Source organism: Meles meles, chromosome 2 (genome assembly GCF_922984935.1).
Source record: "Meles meles chromosome 2, mMelMel3.1 paternal haplotype, whole genome shotgun sequence".
NCBI classification, from domain to species: domain Eukaryota; kingdom Metazoa; phylum Chordata; class Mammalia; order Carnivora; family Mustelidae; genus Meles; species Meles meles.
The window spans coordinates 152,528,390-152,549,200 of record NC_060067.1 but is presented as its reverse complement, the minus strand read 5'-3'; the positions used below and the strand labels follow the sequence as shown (position 1 = coordinate 152,549,200).

General features: G+C 44.2%; 1 protein-coding gene across 1 annotated transcript in view; it reads left to right on the top strand.

Annotated features, from left to right (window-relative positions):
• The window catches only part of CCDC25 (coiled-coil domain containing 25), a 44,064-nt gene extending 27,416 nt beyond the window's left edge, over positions 1–16,648 (top strand). The window contains exons 8-9 of the mRNA XM_045997201.1: positions 8,686–8,731; positions 13,159–16,648. Coding sequence (XP_045853157.1) covers positions 8,686–8,731; positions 13,159–13,188 — 76 coding nt within the window. The 3' untranslated portion in view covers positions 13,189–16,648. The remainder of the gene's footprint in view (positions 1–8,685; positions 8,732–13,158) is intronic.
• Positions 16,649–20,811: the final 4,163 nt, after the last annotated feature.

The window sequence follows — 20,811 nt, the reverse complement described above, 5'->3', positions numbered from 1 at the left end:
TAGGGACCAGCCCATAGGAAGGTTAGACTAGTGGAGGGCAGGGCAGATGACAGACTCAGGGCCTGAAACAGCCTAGGAAAGGGCAGTTATGCTGATGCATTAGTCAAATGATTCCCTTTTATAGGGGTAGGGTATGAGTGTGTGTGAAATAAAAAGAGCTAATTTTATTCTTAAACTGTCATAGGTTATCTTTAGAGTTTTGTTTGTAAACATCTTCAGAAAAAGAAAAGATGCTATATTAAGGGTTTAACATTGACTCACTGTGGTATTTGAATAAGATGGTCTTAGCTCTGAAGACCAATGCTAGTAATTCTTTTTTTTTTTTTTTTTTAAGATTTTATTTGTTTATTTGAGAGAGCACAAGCAAGGGTGGTAGGATGAGGGTGTTGAGAGCCAGAGGGGAAACGGAGAAACAGATCCCAGCTGAGCAGGGAACCTGAGATGTGGCTGCATCACTGGACCTTGGGATCATGACTTGAGCCGAAAGCAAACACTTACCCCATGGAGCCACCCACGTGCCCCAATGCTAATAATCCTTAAAATCTGTTTTTAGGGGCGCCTGGATGGCTCAGTGGGTTAATCCACTGCCTTCGGCTCAGGTCATGGTCTCGGGGTCCTGGGGTCAAGCCCCATGTGGGGCTCTCTGCTCAGCAGGGAGCCTGCTTCCCTCTCTGTCTCTGCCTACCTCTCTGCCTACTTGTGATCTTTCTCCGTCAAATAAAATCTTTAAAAAAAAAATCTGTTTAAGGGGCGCCTGGGTGGCTCAGTGGTTTAAGCCGCTGCCTTCGGCTCAGGTCATGATCTCGGGGTCCTGGGATCGAGTCCCGCATCGGGCTCTCTGCTCGGCAGGGAGCCTGCTTCCCTCTCACTCTCTCTGCCTGCCTCTCTGCCTACTTGTATCTCTCTCTGTCAAATAAATAAATAAAATCTTAAAAAAAAAAAAAAAAAAAAATCTGTTTAAAACCCTTTTTTTTTTTTAAGAAAGAAAAACATTCTGGAAGTTGGAAGTGATTAATGTAATGAGGCCTACTCCAAAGCACTACATTTTAAAATGATAAATAGTAGGGGGCGCCTGGCTAGCTCAGTTAGTAGAGCATGTGACTCTTGATCTTGGCGTTGAATTCAATCCCCATGTTGGGTGTGGAGCCTACCTAATAAAATAAGGTATAAAATCTTTAAAAAGTAAACAAATAAAAATAAGTAAATAAAATGATAAGGAGTAGTTAAAATATAGCTTGGGTCCTAAAATTCTAGTGTATGAGAATACGGACTGTATTAGTTTTCTGTGGCTCCTGTAACAAATAATCACAAATTCAGTGGCTTCAGATTACAGAGATTTCTTATCTTACAGTTCCATCCATTCATATGTTAGAAGTCCAACATGGTTCTCAATGAGCTAATACCAAGGTTCAACAGGGCTGTGTTCCTTTCTGGAGCTCTAGGGAAGACTCGTTTTCCTTTTCCAGCTCCTAGAGACCACCCACATTCTGTGGCTTGTGGCCCCTTCCTCCATCTTCAAAGCCGGCCACATGGCATCTCTGAAACATGCATCCACAGTCACAGCCCCGTCTCTGAGCACAGCCTTTTCTACTATTGAGGACCAGTGTGATGACATTGGGCCCACAGACAATCCATAGCCTCTGCATCCAAGATCCTTAACCCAACCACATCTGCAGAGCCCCTTTTGCCAGATAATATGCCAGGTGACATATTTGCAGGTTCTGGGGATTGGGATGTGAACATCTACAAGTGGGATCATTATTCTGCCCACCACTCTGAATCTGTAATTGATGTATAGTTTATACTTAAAGAGACTCCTGGGTTTTCTTTGTCAAAGAGGGAATTTAATCCTACAGCTTCTACTCACAGGATTTCTAGATTTTCCCACAGTTCTCCATAGATACCATTTGTGTTAAGTATACCAAAAAGAAAGGGGGGAAGAAAGGATACTGCTGTGCCTCTGCGGAAGGTATAGGATCAAAATGAGCTGTCTTGCCATGTCCTGACTCGGTTTCCTTGCAATATGCTGGATGATTATAAAGAGTATTGGGTCCTGGCGTAGGTATAATGATCAAGTACTGGTATTTCTTAGTTATCTGTCTACATGTGCTCCTTTTGGGGGTTCTGCTAAAGTGGGATAAGTGGCTTCAATTAAAACATAATACTCAAATGGAGAACTCCAGAAGTGTTATCCTGAGTTATATAATCTGCTGACACGAGACAAACAAATGCACAGATTGGATTTGACTTAGACTGGGAGTCTGCTTTGTGTCATGAATGAAAGAAAAATTATCAGCTCGATCAGCACAGTAAAATGTGTGGGATTTTGAGCAATGTGGGATTGAGAGCAGCTAATTCATTTTTGTTTTTCATGTGAAGGGGGGGAAAAGATTGAAAACACACCTGCTGGTACCCTTTCTAAATCTAACAATTTGGTTTAGAAACATAATATGTTAGGAATATAATATCACTTAATTTATGTGAAAACTTGAGAAAGAATAGCTAACATTTTGGGACCCTTGTCATCTGCCAAACGCTGTACTATGTTTAGCTCCATTATCTCATTGAACCCTAACAATAACGGATATGAGGCAAATGTTGTTATTACTTGCATTTTCTAGAAAAGGAAATTGAGCCTGACAAGTAGTTAAGTAACTTGCCCAAAGTCACATAGCTAGTCTTTCTGATTCTCAAGCTCATAACACACTATTACCACTCTCTTCTGCCTCTGATCAGTCTATTCAGCGTTGAAGTAAAATGTATTGCGTATGAATCAAGAAATTTCTAGCTACAGGAATTTATCTTGAAATGTATATCACTTTTGTTTCAAATCAAGCTGTGTACTAGTAAAATTTAGGGGATTTTGTATGTTTGATTTTATTAGTTTAAAACACAATGTTCATATCTCCCAGATTTTCTTTTATAGTATCAACAACCCATAAAATACATAAGTTGAGGGGAAAAAAATTCTCATTGTTGTTGAATGAAATTTTTGCCTCAAAAGCAAATTTATCTAACCAGTCCCATATTCTAAGCTGTCCCTTGTCACCTGTAATTTTTCCATTTGTTTTCTCAGACACAGATTTTTATCATATATCGCTCTGGCCCGTATTTATCAAAAGGAAAGTGTAAGTGAACAAAATGGGGAAATCACTTTTCTAGTCCATGTTTTTCTACACAGTTTTGTCCCTCATGCTTTCTTTTTTAATGAATGATTGTGGCTCTGAGAAGATGAAAAACGACTGATGTATTTGTTCCTGTGAAACCTGTGCTACCACAGTGACTTACTTTTCCAAACTGCCGAGGCTGGGAGGATATGGGGCAGGGCTGCTGTGTGGGGAACCAACACAGCGACAGACCAAGCCCCTGCCTGTTTGCGTGCTGTGCCCTGCAGCTTCTGTGAAGTTCCAGCCACAAGCTCTAAGCTTCTGACCTGCTTTAGAATCTGTTTTTATACATTATAGTGCTTTATCCATGATCTGAGTTTCTACCTTTGACTCTTCTACCCAGGAGCTCTAGTTGTGGGCCCACAGAATCATCTCATCCTCAAGTCTTTCCCTTGGCTGTCTGACATTCCCCTTCCATCCTTCCCTTGGCTGTCTGACAATGAAAATTTCATGAGCTTTCACTGGCAGATGGTTCTTTTATTTGGACCATCTGGTAGGGAATGTCCACTTTAGTTGCTGCGATTGCCTGAGAAACTGACTGCGTCTGCAGGGGATTCTGCAGAGAAACCAAGGGATATTCTTCTCCCAGAAGTTCTCCCCAGTGCTTCCAGATGATTGCAGCAAAGAAATACTCAACAGCCTCATATCCAGAGATAGCCCACTTCCCTCCAAGTCTGAAACCATTTAGATTCTTGTCCCCTTTCTCTTCTCAACTTGTTGAACAAGAATAGCAGTAAGCTTCTCCTTTCTAATGTCTACTGGGAGAAGCAATGGGTGGAATTGCCATTATACAGCTCCAAGTTCTTCGAGCTCTAGTGTGGATCTGTCCAGCCCTCAGCTCAGCAGTGAACAAAGCCCAGCCCACCCTGTGGAAGGCACGACTTCCTGCTCTGCAGTGAAGAGCGGTAGCCCCTGGAGACAGAACTCCATCTTGTTCTTGCCAATGAGCCTATACTCCTTATACTGATCATGCAGAACCTGGAACGGTCTGATAATGTTAATAGGTCTACATAAAGATCATCCTCTTGGACAGGTTTTAGCAATATTTGGGTTGTTGGGAGGGCACTATATTAACACCCTCTGCTCACCATTTATTTTCTTCAAACCATTTGCAAAATTTCCCTTCCTTAGACTTTGCATATTCTCATTTACCCATCTTACTCATTAGCTCCTTGGACACATGCCTCATGAGCCTAGAAGCTCATGGGGCTTGGGGTTAGAGAATCTTTGTGTAGGTTATGATGTAAGGAAGAAGCCTCCTCACAGGTTCCTTCCTTTCCATGACCGCTACACCGTAAGCCATACATTGAGCAAGCTGAGATGAGAGCAGAGACTCAACACAGGCTTTCAGAGTAGTCAGTGTCTTAGACGTTACCTTGAGAGTGAGAGAAGCAGAATGGCTTCTACTCAGTCTACATTTGGTTTGAGAGAGTAGGCATTTGGAGAAATCCTTTAGGCAGATTACCTGTGAGTCTCCCAGTAGACACCATCATCTATTGGCAGGTGCTGGGGAAGAGCATTGCTGGCTCCCTTCGGTGTGTCCTAGTAGTGTTGTTTCAGCTCTGTAGTGGAATGCATGGTTGCCTGCAAATGAAAGCTCGCCGGCTCTGTTTTAGCCTTGTATTCACTTATTTGGGCTTTGTGGTGTTATAACATCAAAGTCAAGCTCTATCATGTGGTTATTGAAACCAGAAGAAATAATAGAGAGAGAAATAGAGAAAGGTAGTTAATAGAGGATAAGTTGAGTAACATATCAGAAAAGAAAAAGGTAGGGACTGTGGCTACAGTCCCAGTTTAAAAACTGGGAGTCTGAGCGGTTGAATTTGAATCCAGGGCTCAGGTACTCAAAGTTAGACAAGTAGAAGACCCAGGTAAAATGGTTAGTCACAGATAAATGGATCATCAGTTTGAATAGTAACCTGCACTTGATTTGGGGACAAAGATGACTTTAGCAAGGTGGTCAATGTTTGGAAAGTTATAGCTGTTAAGTGGCAAAGAAGGAATTCTAACTCAAGTCTAGAGTCCTGAGCTCCACACTGTGCTGCCTGTAAGACAAGAAAGGAGCAGGTTGGCTAGGCCAGAGTTGAAGTCATATAGGCAAATAAAAGAATAAAAAAAATAGGCACATCAGAGAGTGATTTTAAAAGGTTTTGCATAGTACAGAATTTCAGGTTGTAAGTGATAAGGAGCCATTATAGGTGTCCTAGGATATTAGGAAGTAGTAGACCTGTAGGAAGAGTTTAGTGGCAACATGTAGAGGAAGCAACAGCAAGACCATTAATTTAGGGCGCCTGGGTGGCTCAGTGGGTTAAGCCACTGCCTTCGGCTCAGGTCATGATCTCAGGGTCCTGGGATCGAGTTCCGCATCAGGCTTTCTGCTTGGCAGGGAGCCTGCTTCCCTCTCTCTCTCTCTCTGCCTGCCTCTCTGCCTACTTGTGATCTCTCTCTCCGTCAAATAAATAAAATCTTTAAAAAAAAAAAAAAAGACCATTAATTTAAAAGATGATATAGTCCAGTGTAGAATTGACTGCTTTAATTGTACCTTCTTTTGTTTCTCCCTCACATATGAGCACTGCTGCTTTCTATAATGTCCTGTGTGCTATAGCTCTCATTTTAATGATAAGCTCCTTCAAGGAGGCACTGATACGCATCTTTGTATCTCTTTATGTGTGACCTGGTGCTTTGCTTATGCAGTGAGTGATTGGTTAATATATTATGGATTTATAAATAACTGAATTTGGCTTCTCTGATACAGTGATACTTGAGCTAAGATCAGAACTATGTTTGCTGGTTCAAAGGGGATTGGGTGGCAAGAGAGCTCTAAGCAGAGGGAACTAGTGTGCAAAGACTGTATGGGAGGGAGCAAGGCAAAACACAGGGCCAGAAAGGCGGGCCCAGATGTGTGGAGCGCAGAAGTGAGGGAATGCATGGATCGAAGTGCCCGTGCACACAGGGCCTGTTGGTCATGTTTGTCTTCATCCCTCATCAGACAGTTGTGAGGTCATCAAGACTTTTAAGCAGGGGGTTGTATGATAAAGTTTGTGTTTTGGAAGCTCATTTTTTTTTTTTTTTAAGATTTTATTTATTTATTTGACAGACAGATCACAAGTAGGCAGAGAGGCAGGCAGAGAGAGAGAGTAGGCTCCCTGCTGAGCAGAGAGCCCGACGCGGAGCTCGATCCCAGGACCCCAGGACCATGACCCAAGCTGAAGGCAGAGGCTTTAACCCACTGAGCCACCCAGGCACCCCTGGAAAGCTCATTTTACTGACCTGAAGGGAAGGGGATCCAGGTGGGGGTGACCAGGCCAGTTAGGAAACTATGGCAGATTGCCACACGACAGATGATGGTAGCTTGAATACAGGGGTGTTGTGAAGATAGGGACAAATGGACTGGGGAGAAGTAATTTTGTAGATAAAATTATAAGATTTGAAGCTAGATTGGCTGGAGGGGATGGGCAGGGGAAAAGAGTGACTCCTAGGTTTCTGGGGTGTGAGCTAGAATGGATGGCAATGCCATTCTCTGGGCCGGGGGATACTGGGGGAGAACCAAACTGATTTTGGACCATGAGCTGTGAAGGAACCTATGAATCTGAAAATACCTTGAGGTATCCAAAAAAATGTCAGATAGGCAGATGGATGAATGAGGTGGAGCTCAGAGGACAGGTGTGGCCTGATGAAGAGTAAATCTGTGTGTTGCTTTCATCGAAGTGGGCTCTCAGACCCAGTGGTTCTTTTTTTTTTTTTTAAAGATTTTATTTATTTATTTGACAGATAGAGATCACAAGTAGGCAGAGAGACAGGCAGAAAGAGAGGAGGGGAAGCAGGCTCCTTGCTAAGCAGAGAGTCCAATGTGGGGCTCGATCCCAGGACCCTGAGATCATGACCTGAGCCAAAGGCAGAGGCCTTAACGCACTGAGCCACCCAGGCGCCCAAGACCCAGTGGTTCTTAAACACAGCTCATGGATGCCCATCTTCACTGGGTGATTTTGAAATGCAGCCAGAATTGAGATTCCCTGCTGTACCCACTTCATGCTCAGCGGGCCTCTCTCTGCTCATGCAGCTTCTCAATATTGCCTGTTGTTTCCTAGAGATACCACTTCCTCCAACAAGCTTCACCTGACCACTCTCTCCAGAGGTCTCCCAGGTGGTCGTCACTGACCAGGACTGTTCTCCTTCCCTCTCATTCTCAGTTTTACGATTCTACAGTGCGTATTCTCTACTTGGATGTCTCACCATCCCTTCACATGCAACATGCCCCACACCGAGCACACCTTCTTTGCAACATTTGCCCATTTCTCTCAACTGTAGCATTAATTTCTTCAAATCACCCAAGCTGGAAACTTGGATAATTGGTAAATTGTAATACTGTTATTATTCTCATCTCGCCTTAACTTCCGTTCTCCCTCTCTTCTGTCTGCTACAGATTACTCTTTTTAAAACACTGGTCTCACTTTCCTTTTCCTTTCGTCTCTGTGTATTTTTTCCCTTTGTCTCTTTGTGTATTTTTAACTGAACTTATTGCCTGTTTATGGCTGAATAGGTCATATCTCCTCTCCTAGTAAACTCTTTGGGGCTAGGCTTTGTTTTATTCATCAGGTTCTGTTTTCTTCCCATCCCATCCTCCACCAGGCTTAGCACAGGGCTTTACACATCATGGATATTTAATAAATACTTGTCGACTCTCGTACATCTCTCTGCTCCCGTCTCGTGTTGTGGCTTCTTGCTGATCACGTTGTGTTCATGCAGTTAGGACAACATAACTGGGCCCCACACATCCAGCCTACTTTCCCACTACTTTGTCCTCAGCCTCCACTTGAATTGGCGTAGAATGTCATTATAAAAACCATCTCTTTGCCTTTGCTCCTACCATCTCTGGATCTACCTCCACCGCTCACCTGTATGGCTTGGGCTCGCTTTGGGTTCTGCCTCACGTGAGAAGAGTGCCTCTCAGCAGCCCTGCCCTGCCCACTCGGACGCACCGCCTCCCGAGTTCCTGCACCCTCACAGCCCTCGCAGTCTGCCCCAGTGAGGAGTCTGGGCTGCTCTTGGCCCCAGACGGGTTTCCTCATCTGACTAACGCCACCCATCTCACAGTTAGTGTGGAAGTGACATGAACTGAGTATGAGCAAGCACTCTGTAAATTATAAAGTGCTGTGCACATCTTATTTACTGTTCGAAAAACCCTACCCTTTTTTTGTTGCAATCTCCTTGAGGTCAGGGTTGATATTTTCCTCTGAAGGACCCTCAGCAGTGCGGGATACACGGTAAATGGTCATGAAATACTCGCTGACTGGATAGTGCTATTGTATTTTATTTTATTTTTAGAGAAGTGGGGAGGGGCAGAGGGAGAGGGGGAGAGAGAATCATAAGCAGGCTCCACACCCAGCTGACTCGAGGCTTGATCTCACCACCCTGAGATCATGACCTGAGCCGAAATCAAGAGTTAGAACGCTTAATCGACTGAGCTGCTCAGGCGTCCCCTGGATGACCTTATTTTAAATGTGTTGTTTTCTTCTAGGAGCTATTCATCACTAATGAAAGTTGAGAATATGTCTTCAAATCAGGTACGTTCATGTTATTTGTTTCAGTGTTGTGCCTTCATAAAGAATTTTTAATAATCGGGTGACTAGCCAGTACTAGTCACATGTTGCTGATGGCTTGACATGACTTGGCAACTCAGGTGCATTCTATTGGGCATTGCCCCTCTTCCCTGGAGCAAGAGGGAAAGCAGGGCAATGTGTTTTTAAGTAGGTCACCTCACGGAAAGAGATCATTGTGCTCTTTATGATGTCCAGGTCTGTTTCGGAACTTTCCTGCTCATTTCCCTCTTTCCTGCTCATTTCCCTCTTTCCTAGTTGTAGCAGGCAGAAGGGCCCTCGTTAACATTCTATATTAATGTGACTGTGGTTTCTATATTAACATCTGAAAACAAAATCCTCACCTTCAATTAAAAAAGAAAATGAAAGTCTTAACCCCAAGATCTTTCCTGCAGTCTAGGTGACAACATTGGTTGATTTCATGTTCCTCAGGACCTCAGATAAAGAGAAATGGAGATCCAGATTATAGTACTGAAAGAATTTTCTTAGCATCAGCAGCTAATGATTTTATTGGAACTATGTCAGGGACTTACTGTCCATGACTACTCTGTTCCCAAAATTTATTTGGAAGTGGCTGGAGATAGCTAAATCTAGCTATCACTTACCAGGCTGCAGAAAATCGAAAACTGCGTGGACATATTTGCTATGTTGCATATTTTATAGTTTACAAATACAGTTGACTCCTGAACAGTAAGGGGGTTAGGGACACCAGTCCCCCTACACAGTTGAAAATCTGCATGTAACTTTTGACTCCCCTAGAACTTAACTGCTGGTATCCTACTGTTGACCAGAAGCCTTACCCATAACGTAGTCAGTTGACACACATATTTTGTATGTCATATGTATCATGTACCATAGTCACACAATAAAGTAAACCAGAAGACAAGACCGTAAAGTGATAGGGAGAAGAAAATACTTTTATGGTCCTGAACTGTATTTATTGAAAAAGGTTTGAGTAGAAGTAGACCTTTGCGGTTCAAACCCATGTTGTTCAGGGGTCAACTATGTATGCTTGAGATCTTATTGTTCAGGATACTAGGCACTAGTTACATGTTACCATAAATTTAATCAAAATAAAAAAAATAATAAACTTAATTAAAATGTACTTTAAAACTCAGTTTCTCGGTCATACTAGCCACGTGTTGCTAGTGGTCACCATATTGGACAGCACAGAAATAGAACATTTCCACCATCACAGAAAATAATATTAAACACTACTTCCTTTGATGCTTAGAAATAGTTAACAGAATTTAAGCTCCCTTAAAGGTCAGCAAGTCAAACCCCATATTTAGTTCACCAGTTGGGTTTGTTAGTAGTATTTTATACCTTGTTCATATCTCACTGTCCTTCTAAAAATGAGTAAGAACAATATTCTTATTCCTGTCTTTGTGGAGAACTAAATTTATGGGGTTCTTTTATGAGTCAGAGCTGTAGCTTTGTAATTTATTCCTGAAAAATTCAAGAGTAGCATTATGTAATTAAATACAGCCTTGAACTTGAAGGTTAGAGCCCTAAGCTGTCATTTACTAAGTGGATGAGCCTAATAAAATTATTTAACTTTCTGAGGGAGTATTCATCAGCAGTGGAAGAGAGACCTAATGACTTCCTGCGTCTGCGCTAGAATTCAAACAAGGGCATATATGTGAAAGTTGTTTCTTAGTCTCTGAATATAAATGGTCATTGTTGCTTCTCATCAATATAGTCCTTAATTGCTTTTTTCCCCACAGACTTTCAGTATTAATGATGATGAGATATATTTAATACCTTCTGGAAACTACTCTTAGATTTCTTGGAACTCTTAAAACAGCTAAACAGTTAAACAGAAGTCTTTAACATACCCTCAGTCCACTGTCTTTGTTATGGTTATTGTTGCTTAAAAATTTTCTGTGATTTAGAGACTACTTTCCAGCAGAAATCTGGCACCTGTATTATGTTAATCTTAGGCATTTTCATTTCCATCATTGTGGATTATTAAATTTTTGATATTCTGGAATTAATAGTCACACACAAGCAAATATGCAAATAAACATATATACACAGACATGATCTGAGTAGTGGCAGATGTTAAAAGCTCCAGGATTAGCGAGTCGAATTTATAGACCAAAGGACTCCAAACTGCTCTGCCGTTCCTCTCTGTCTGTTGTTTGCTCCGCTGTCCCTGAGCTGAGCTCCAGGTTTCAATCAGATTCATGTTTCCAGGGAAGTTTTGCACTGGGTGTTTTTATTCTGCCTGAAGGACTCTTCGATCTTTCCCCCAGTACTGTTGAAGAAGAGGTTTCCATTCTCCTTGTAACCCTCTTGCAGGAATACAGACCTTTTGTGATCCAGTTTGGCCACGTGATCGTAAAGCTTTAGTTAAAGCTTTGTGTTTATGTAAGATAGGACTTGAGTTTTCGTGTGGCTTATATAAATTCATCAGGAAAAAATAGTCTCCACTCTGAAGTTGGTTTTAAATTTTGAGCTCTTGCTCTCCTATTTAGTATAATCCTTGTCAATCTGTAATTTCTTCCTAATCTTTTAAATTTGGTATCAGTAAACAGTTCCTTTCAATTCAGTTTGTTTATCACTTTATAGGTGAATGACAGGAAATCTATTTGCTATATTGAAAAACATATTGATTCTTAAAGGGAATCTTAAATATAAAAATTGGCCAAATAGGGGCACCTGGGTCATTCATTCGTTCAAGCATCCGACTCGTGATTTTGGCTCCACTCACGACCTTGGGGTGGTGGGATTGAACCCACGTTTGACTCTGCACTGGAGCCTGCTTGGGATTCTCTCTCCCCCATCTCCCTCTGCCTTCCCCATCCCCCGCCTCATTCATACACACCATTTCTCTCATTCTCTCTAAAAAAAATTAAATTGTCCGAATAAAGTCTTAGATCTCAGATGTATATTTAAAAGTTATTGCAATCCCCAAATACAGATCCTCAGACACATGGGACAGACACTCTCCAAATCTGACTCACAGCCTTTATTGGGAGTGACACATTTTCATTGTCACCAACCCAAATTATCTTAGAGCATTTTTCCACCTCAGTGTTCGGGATCTAATATGGACCTTCCAAGGTAGATGGTGACTCTTTGAACATCTCTAATGCTGTGATTTCAGCATAGGACACTAAGGCAGTCACAGTTCCGGTTCATGCATAGAATGCCAACATGAGTTTGCTCTTCATACAATTATTTAAGGAATTTTTTGCCATGGCCTCAGGTTGTTGTGCTCATTGATGAGAAGCACAAGAGAGAACTACTGAATGAAACCAGAGATCAGAGCGGACCTCAGAAATCAGTGTTTCCTGCCTGTATTTCCTGTTTCCTTGCCCTTCTTTAATAGGAGGTAATAAAGGGGAGCAGAGCATATACACCTGGAAGCCTGAGCCCTCCCCTTCTCTCACAGCTCAAGTGTCAGGCCAGGGGAAGGAGAAGCTGCAGCAAGTGATATGTTGAGTTTGTGATGTTTTCAAGTAAATGTCCCAAACTTAGATACTTAGTGAATGGTGGCATCCAGGGCAGTTTTCTCAGGGTATGCAACAGATCAGAAAGGAGTCAGGCTCTACTCTTGTCCTTGGTCTGTAGGACGTGTCTGTAAGCCACACAATAATGTCTGCAAGCCACACAATAAAACAAGGGCCTTTCAAATGTATACCATCATATAAGGTTTTTTTTATCAAAAACTTGGCAGGCCACCTAATTTAGTACCTAGCCCATGACTTCCTAATCATTTTTCCTATTAAAAAAAAAAAAAAAAAATCCGGGGCGCCTGGGTGGCTCAGTGGGTTAAAGCCTCTGCCTTCAGCTCGGTCATGATCCCAGCGTCCTGGGATCGAGCCCCACATCGGGCTCTCTGCTCCGCGGGGAGCCTGCTTCCTCCTCTCTCTCTGCCTGCCTCTCTGCCTAGTTGTGATTTCTCTCTGTCAAATAAATAAAATATTAAAAAAAAAAATCCATCTTGTGACAACCTTGAGGCTCAGAATAATGGCGTCTAGGCCAAAAACGTGTTTGCCTATTGGCAGCATCGTTGGCAAAGGATATGAGGCAGGTTCTCTTTGGATTCATAATTTGCTGTTGTTGGAGCAATCCCATTTTGTTTTCGTCACACCTGTTCCTTTTTATCCTAGGTTGGGTGGGCCTTTACTTCATAACTTAGAAACTGTTGGTCACTTGTGGCTATGTAACTCGGGCCATATAATGACACCGTAGAAATTCAGCTAGTCTAAACGACTCCTACTCTAAGGTAGAGAAGTGGTGAATGAACTTAATGATGTTACTTTTTACTTTTATTTTCTGAACTTTGCAGTTACATATCAGGAAGCTTGTTACTTAAGATATTTTTAAAATTTGAGTAGTTTATGTTGAAGGCTTTTACAGTTGCACTTTTTTGTTCCCTACAGGATGGCAATGATTCAGATGAATTCATGTGAATGGAGGAAAGGACCTTTGAAAGATGTGAATTTCGGGACAGTTGCAGACGGTTTGATTTCATCTGTGTTTGGTGTTATAAAAAAAAACAAAAAACAACACAACGAAAATTCTACCTTCATTCTACACAAATATTACCAACGTTGGCATCTAAAAAAAAAAGTTTCCTTTGCTGACGGAAAAGGATCAGATATTTATAATATATTTGGACTTGAAAAACGGTATATAACTTTAGGAAAGTGAAAATATTTTTGCTGAAACCTGTCTTGGTACCTCATGAAAGTTGGCTGCCCTCATTCTCGGGATAGACTTTAGAACAAACCAGCCCTGAGAAGTATTTGTTACTCTGGTGTGTCCCTGAAAACAGATGTCTTGAAAAGCTTTTTCATATTCTTAAAATAGCTTCACTTCTGTTAAGAAGAATGTATCAGTGAGCAATATATGCGAATGTTGCCCTTGGCCCCGATGTCCTGACTAGAACAAAAAAGCTTATGGGTTTCGAAGGCGATAGTGACATTTTCAGAAGACTGGTGGCTTCAGTACTCCTATTCCAATGTCGTGTGAGTGTGTTAGCAGCGTTGTCCTCAGCTCTCCCCTCATCCTGGCTTCTACCTTCCGCGTACTTTCTCTGAGCGAGGGCCTCCTCCCAGTTACCATCGTGCTTAGAGAGGCAGTCTGTGTTAGTCAAGGTCAGGCACGTGGCAGTGTTTACCTGAGCACCGAGTAACCCAGACCACATACGTGACAACTTCCAGGCTCTAGAGCCATTTCTCAGCGCGAGGGGAGAAATAGGAAGGCATGATCTGAATATTTTGAGGATGTCAGGTTACCTGATTTTTGTTTGGGGATACAGCAGAAGGCAAAAGTCCCGTGTTGGGGTTATGATTTTAAGACAACGAAGCATTTCAGGGGCCAGCTAAGTAATTTGTTTATTTACCTTGAGATAATATTGACTTTGAGTTGCATCCTCAGAGTTCAGATTTCTCAATTGTAGGCCCAGTAACTTAATATGTAACAGGACTGCTCATCTGAACCACCTACTCTCCAGTGGGATTCTGAATAGAAGGTGTGTTTTTGTTGCCATCCTGGTAGGAAGAGACAAAATAAAACAGCGAGAAGGGAGGAGAGCAAAACCTGCAGGTCAGGAGGCATACCAATTCACATTTTAACCACACCCAGAACTCCACATGCAGCTTTCTTCTTGACTGTATTCCAGCCCAGCAAAAGTTACCCTGTCAGAGCACTTTGGAACTGTGGGTAATTCAGTGTTTCTATTTATCCCAAGTGGGTGTGTAGGATTGAACTGGAAAATTTCCCTGAGGCATAACTCCACCAGATTTTGAGAGAGGGTATGGGAGATAACTCCAGAAATCAGAGATTTTGTGTGTGTGGGTGTGCGCGTGTGTGTGTGGGTGCGCGCATGCGTGTGTCTGATAATATTCAACCTGGAGTTCTGTGATTTTAGAAATGTAAAAATAAAAAACCATTTTTTTTTAATTTGGAAGGACATTAATATATGAACTCTCAGAATTTGCTCATTATCCCCATCCCCATGCTGGTTTTGGGGTACTCTGACTGTAAGAGAACCTTGTCCATCTGAGGCTCAACATGGCAGCTTCTAGAAGGGTACCCTCTTCCTCCCTCGCTGCCCCTTGTGTCTCTTCCCCCAGATGCCCACGGGGCCGAGGTGGAAGCCCTTTCCCACCCTCTGTGGGAGCTAGTAGGGCTCCAACTCGGCACCCCAGGCACTCGTTGCATGCTGTGGCCAACATCTGGAACAGGGAGAGCTTGCCTCTGGCCTCACCATGTCTCCTTAGCCTGACTGTGCTTCTGAAGGACTCCTGTGTACCCCCCGTTACAGGAGGAAGAATTAGAGCTTATGAAGCAGACATCTATATTTGGTGTAATGTGCGAGATCCTGGGGTCCAAATTTTAAACCTGTCCTCATTCTTACCTCACACTGGTTTAAAGTGTCAGAGCTTCTCCTGAATTGTCCCAGATTGATTTCCTAGCTCTCTGAACTTCCTGAGCTGCTTTGTGCTGATCTCCCCTGCCTCTGGGTAGGGAGCAGTCTTTTCCCCAGCATCCATGATCCCAGAAAGAACAAGGACCTTTTCTCTTGAGGATGTTGGCTCAGGGCTGACAGGTCATGCTGCTGGCGCTGAAGCCCTCTCATTTCTTGCTAGTGGTGTGTTCGCTAAACTTCCTATAGGAAAGTTTCAGGTCATTATTTTTATGAGCTGTGGCCTTGACCAAATCCGTGCATCCTAAGGGTGTGTCTTTCTACCTGTGTCTCATTGCCCTGCTCCAAGCGGCATGCTGGTGAGGGTCACATTATTTAATTGGCTTTGCAAGCTCGGCTCTTTTATTCTCACAGCTTTAGAATTCATTTCTTACTGGTCTTTGTGGATCTGGGGTCACAATCTTTGGGCAAGGCAGCTCCGTCAGTGCCGGTGCTGAAACACACATTGGGAAGCTTCCCGAAGTCTGGAAGGTGTGGACATTAGCAGAATAGGCAACAAGCTTCGGTTGAACCCTGTCAGTAGCTCCCGTTTATTTTGTTTGTTCTGTTTTGTTTTGTTTAAAGATTTTATTTATTTACCTGACAGGCAGAGATCACAAGCAGGCAGAGAGAGAGGGAAGCAGGTCCCCCTGCTGAGCAGAGAGCCAGACACGGGGCCCAATCCCAGGACCACGACCCGAGCCGAAGGCAGAGGCCCCAACCCACTGAGCCACCCAGGCACCCCTGTTGTTTTATTTTTAACACTTTCTCAAAACATGGCTGTTGGTGAGCCTTTTAACTACTCAGTGCCAATAGTCTCCCCACTGAGGAAGGAAGGTGTCAGGTGTACACAGAGCAGGAGGAGAAAGAATTCAGCTGTAGCCTCCAGCTGGAGACCAGAGCTCTCCCTGCCGCCTCTGCATTTGAGAGGCGAAGCCCTTGTTCTCTGGGTGGGAACAGGTTCTGGGGAACACTGTGCCGGACAGGGAAATAGAACCACCTTCCCAGTTTTTCCTGAGCTGTGATACTGAAGCCTGCTTTCTCTTTGTTTGTTTGCAAATACAGCATGGTGAATAACAAATCCCATACTCAAAATGATGGTAAAGTGAGTGGGCAACCTTTTGATTTTAAAGTAGACTGTAAAATAATCAAACTGTCTTACAATCCAAAGTGTAAAATTAGAAACTGAAATTCCAAGCTCAATGTCAGTCTCAACCCCAACCCATCTAACTCCATCCAGTAAGTGTGATGGTTCAGAAATGAGGCCGCTGCCAGTGCCCAGGCAGGGCCCCATTCCAGCCTTGCAGACAGCTCTTCTCTGCTCCCCCAGGCCCAGCACACAGCAGGAGGCTTTATGCGCACTGTGTCATTTCACAAGCGAGAAGATGCCAACTGCATATTCATCGCATCCTGGATGAATGATATGTAAAATACAATAAAAGCTTATAGTTTTGAGTAGAATCAAGTGTGTGGGGGGAGTTTTACTTTGCGCGTTGCTTCCCCAAGCCTCTGTCTCACTGATGGGATGTGCATACTTCTTTTAGGCGAGTAGGAAGAAGGAGGTTCTTGGCTGCCTAAAATGATGCCCTTCAAACAGTCCGTTTTGCTCCTTAGCAGGAGGAAAAGAGCAAATTAGGGTGAAGGGAAGATTGCCCAAGAATTCCAGGAAGAGAAGCAAAAAGCCTGGAGCTCAAGGGCCATTTTGTTTGAGCGCTAGTATTTGAACTTTACAACTTGATACCCAACCTTCCAGAATTCCTGGGGGGTTCTGCTGAGATTTTGACCAGGATGAGGCTGCACTTCTGAGGACTTGCTGGAATGGTATGCCTCCTTTTTTTCTTTTTAAGATTTTATTTATTTATTTGAGAGAGAGAAAAAGAGCACAAGTGAGGGGAGGGGCAGAGGGAGAGGGAGAAGCAGACTCCCCACTGAGTAAGGAGCCCAACGTGGGGCTCGATCCCATGACCCTGAGATCATAACCTGAACATTGAGCCGACTGAGTCACCCAGGCGCCTTGGAATGGTATCCTTGAATGTAGGGGCTTCGGACCAGCGTTATTTAGAGATTCACCCCTTCTGTAGTGGTGCTTGTTCTGTAACTGAGTACCTTTGCAGGGGGAGGTCTTGGGGTAGAGGGGAGCCACAGAAACCTTCAGATGTCTCTCCCAACTGCAAAAGCATACTTGAGTTCTTCAATGACTATTAGAAGACGTTTTTGAGTCCTGTTTCTCACTAGTCGGGGAAACACATCCTTTTGGTTTGAACTGCTTTAGCTGTGAGAATTCTTGGATTTCAGTGTTTGAGTAAATTAACTGATACAAGGAATATTGGTTGAAATCAGAATTTTCATACCAAAAATGTGGAGACCTGTGCATATACTTGGAATACACTACAAATACACATAGCTGTCTCACACCACGTGCTCCCCATGGTTTACCGTTAGAATTGACTTAACTTCTTTCTGGTTCACGTTGATGGCTTCCTTCTGCCTTTCGGAGCTTCACAGTATCACTTACGGGAGGAACTTCCCACCTTAGCGGTGTGACTATAGTTCTGCCCCAGAGCCAGATGAAATAAGAAACTTCTCTGCTGCTGGCAGGCACCGGTCGCCACTGACCTGGCATTTTCTGCCTTTGCTGAGAGCCAAGGAATGGAGGCCAAGGGGAAGCGAAGGCTCAGCCTCAGTATCTTCTGTAGCCGTTACTCATTCCCAAGCCTGCTGAGTGGGTGGCGATATTTAAGGCTGAAAGAAAAGAATTCTCCTAAGTCAGCATGCGTTTTCATTCCCACCTCAACCCCATCCTGTAGCCACTACAGTAAAAATACAAGACTAATGGTCTGACATTTCACATCCTGCCTGGCTGAGGCTGTGTAGGCGCCCGCACGCCTGCTGGTATTTGGGGTTTTACCTCGCAGAGAGCTGGCCAACGTGTGCTGCTCACTCCTGCATTCTTCTTCTGAGAATAGGATCTTTCAGCTGTCAAAGACTGGTCGTTAGTCTTAAACCTTTTTAGCTCCTCGGCCAAATCCAGGGTCAACGGGTCAAAATTACAGACTGAAGAAGGTCAAGAGAAAAATATTGCTAGAGGCCGTCCTTTACACCAGCTTAGCCTTGCCAGAATTCTCTTTGGGAGTGAAGCCCTTAGCTCTGTTCTGTCACTTCAAGACTCCAACTTTTTCATTTTATCATAAATGTCCTCCGTATCAGCGAGGCTTCCATAACTTATTTCAAAATTAGAATTGCTAGTCTTTGGAACTCTTCTAGTCCATTCTCCCTTCATTCCTAAAGCCAGTTCAAAACTCCCCCCTAGGGGGAACTCCCTGCTTGGCCTCACCTGCCAGCCTTCACTCGGATGTGGCTCTGGAGTGCTCAGCCTCACTCTGTTTGCTCTGGTAGCTCAGGTTACACTGGAGCGACAATTGGGGATGCCCTGACCCCGCTTCCCTTGGCCTGGAAGACAGCCCAGCCTGGGACCTGGGCCTGGACTTCTATTTTCATGGCCTCCAATGTCCTGTGCGACCTTGGGTGCCTTAGTTAACCTCTCTGAATTCCCGTTTCCTCTGGAGGAGTTTCCAAGCTCCAGTGTTCCTTCATCCCCACCCTATGACCCATGGGAAGAGGATCACACAGAGTAACGGAACTTGGGCCTGAACAGTATGTTCGAGGTAGGGAGTGATTCCCAGCACTTCATTTTCTCCCCTACTCCTACCTCTGTCCTTTTCTATGTGAACTAGCACAAGACAGTTGTCCCCTCTGGGCTTCCTTTTGCCCACCGGAAAACGACTAGGACGAGGGCGAGGTAAATTCCAGTGCTGTGGGGGTTAGACATTCACATCCTCGCGGCCATCCCTCTGGCCTCTGAGACCATGGACCGCCATGACTTTGACCTCTTTGCCAGTGAGAGTGTGTCTGACCACGTGGTTCTGCCAAGAATGAGAATGGTAACCTGCCATCTTCAGCCAGCCAGCCACTATACATTGGCCTGTATGAGAACATCACCGTGGGGACCTCTGTGCTGACGGTCCTGCTCCAGACCTCACGTGAAACCTTGGGCCCTGCTTGCCTTGCCTTTGCTGTTTGCTGGTCTCCACCTCACCTCTGAGAGCCTTCATTTCTCATCTGCAAAATGGGCATGAGACCTTCTAAGGCTGCTGTCAAGAGGTGTGAATGTTGGATGTGAAAGCTTCCCCTGGGCAGTCCCTATCCACCATCATGCCCCAGTCTCTCCCAGGTGCTTCCAGAGCTCCTAGCAGGAAGCAAGTTTTGTGGCCTCTCCGACAACCCTGCCAGGCCTGGTCTCCCCTGTTCCTGCCTTTGCCTGGGATCAGCCTGGTCTTCCCTCCGCCTTTGCTGCATGAGAAGCTAAAGTTATAGCTGTCTGCTCAGGGACTGTGAAATTACTTCTCCCGGCCTTTTCCAGGATGTTATTAACATGCTTCATGGGGGAAACAAAGTCTGGAAATGGGTGGAAGTTCTCAAATAGTCAAAGCTTAAGTTTTGTCCCAGAGAAAGCTTTATGGATGCCCATGGTTAGAAAATGTTTTCTTTTGCCACAAGTAGGGAGAAGGTGGTCCAGGTTCCTGCCCCTCACCCCCAAAGTGAGGCCCTGCTCGGGTCTCTCTTCTGTCATGATGAAAAGTGTTATCCGCCATGTTTAAAACCAGACAATGACCGAAGATTTGCAACATCGTAAAACCTTGGTGAACAGCACAATACATTGATTAGCTGGACTTTTTCTTCCTTGCTCGTATTCAGACAACTCGAAAAGCAGGGACTAGAGAGAGTACAGGGACACAAACCCTCCCTCACTTCATCTTGCCCACGGCTGCCTCCTGGGTGCTACAAACGAGCTCCCCTGGAAGACTAACCCCCACGCCCCCAGGATCTCCGGGCATTCTGAGTTGGGAAGAATGTTCAAACTGTTTTCCCTTATATGAATTAGGGACACGTGGTTCAGAATTCCAAATGTATAAAAGGGCAGAGGGCACAGAGTTCTCTGTAGGATACTGTCATGGAGGACACATGTTAGTAGACATTCGTCCAAATCCACATCATGGACACCGAGAATAGACCCTAAGGGAAACTGGGCTCCAGGGGATGGTGACGTGTCAGTGGCTGGTCATCAGTGGTAACAAATGTACCCCTCTGGTGGGAAGTTGATGGTGGGGAGGCTGTGTGTAGGTAGGGGCGAGGGTAGATGGTAAATGGGCACACTCTGTAGCTCTGCTCAATTATGCAGCGAACAGAAAACAGCTCTAAAAAAAAGTCTACTTAAAAGAAGGAAAGGGTACAGAGTGATATGTTCCCAGTTCCCCCTTCTTGGAGGCAACCAGTGTTAACGGTTGTCTATCAAAGGTAGAATTTCTCTCTCTGGACTCAGCTGAGCTGGGCCTGGATGTAGCAGAGGCTCAGCTAAGGAGGGAGCGTCAAGGGGCTTCTCTCTGTGTTTGCCTCCTGGGGCATCTAATCCAAAAGAAAAGGCCCAGCCACTTCCCAGACATCACCGGATTCCTGGGGCTTTGGGGTGGGTAATGAGGTCTGAAATAGAGAGGAACAAAAGAGTTAAGAGTGTCTCGGTGTCCCCACCCACAAAACAATGCTTGGACAGGCTGCCTCTCGAGGA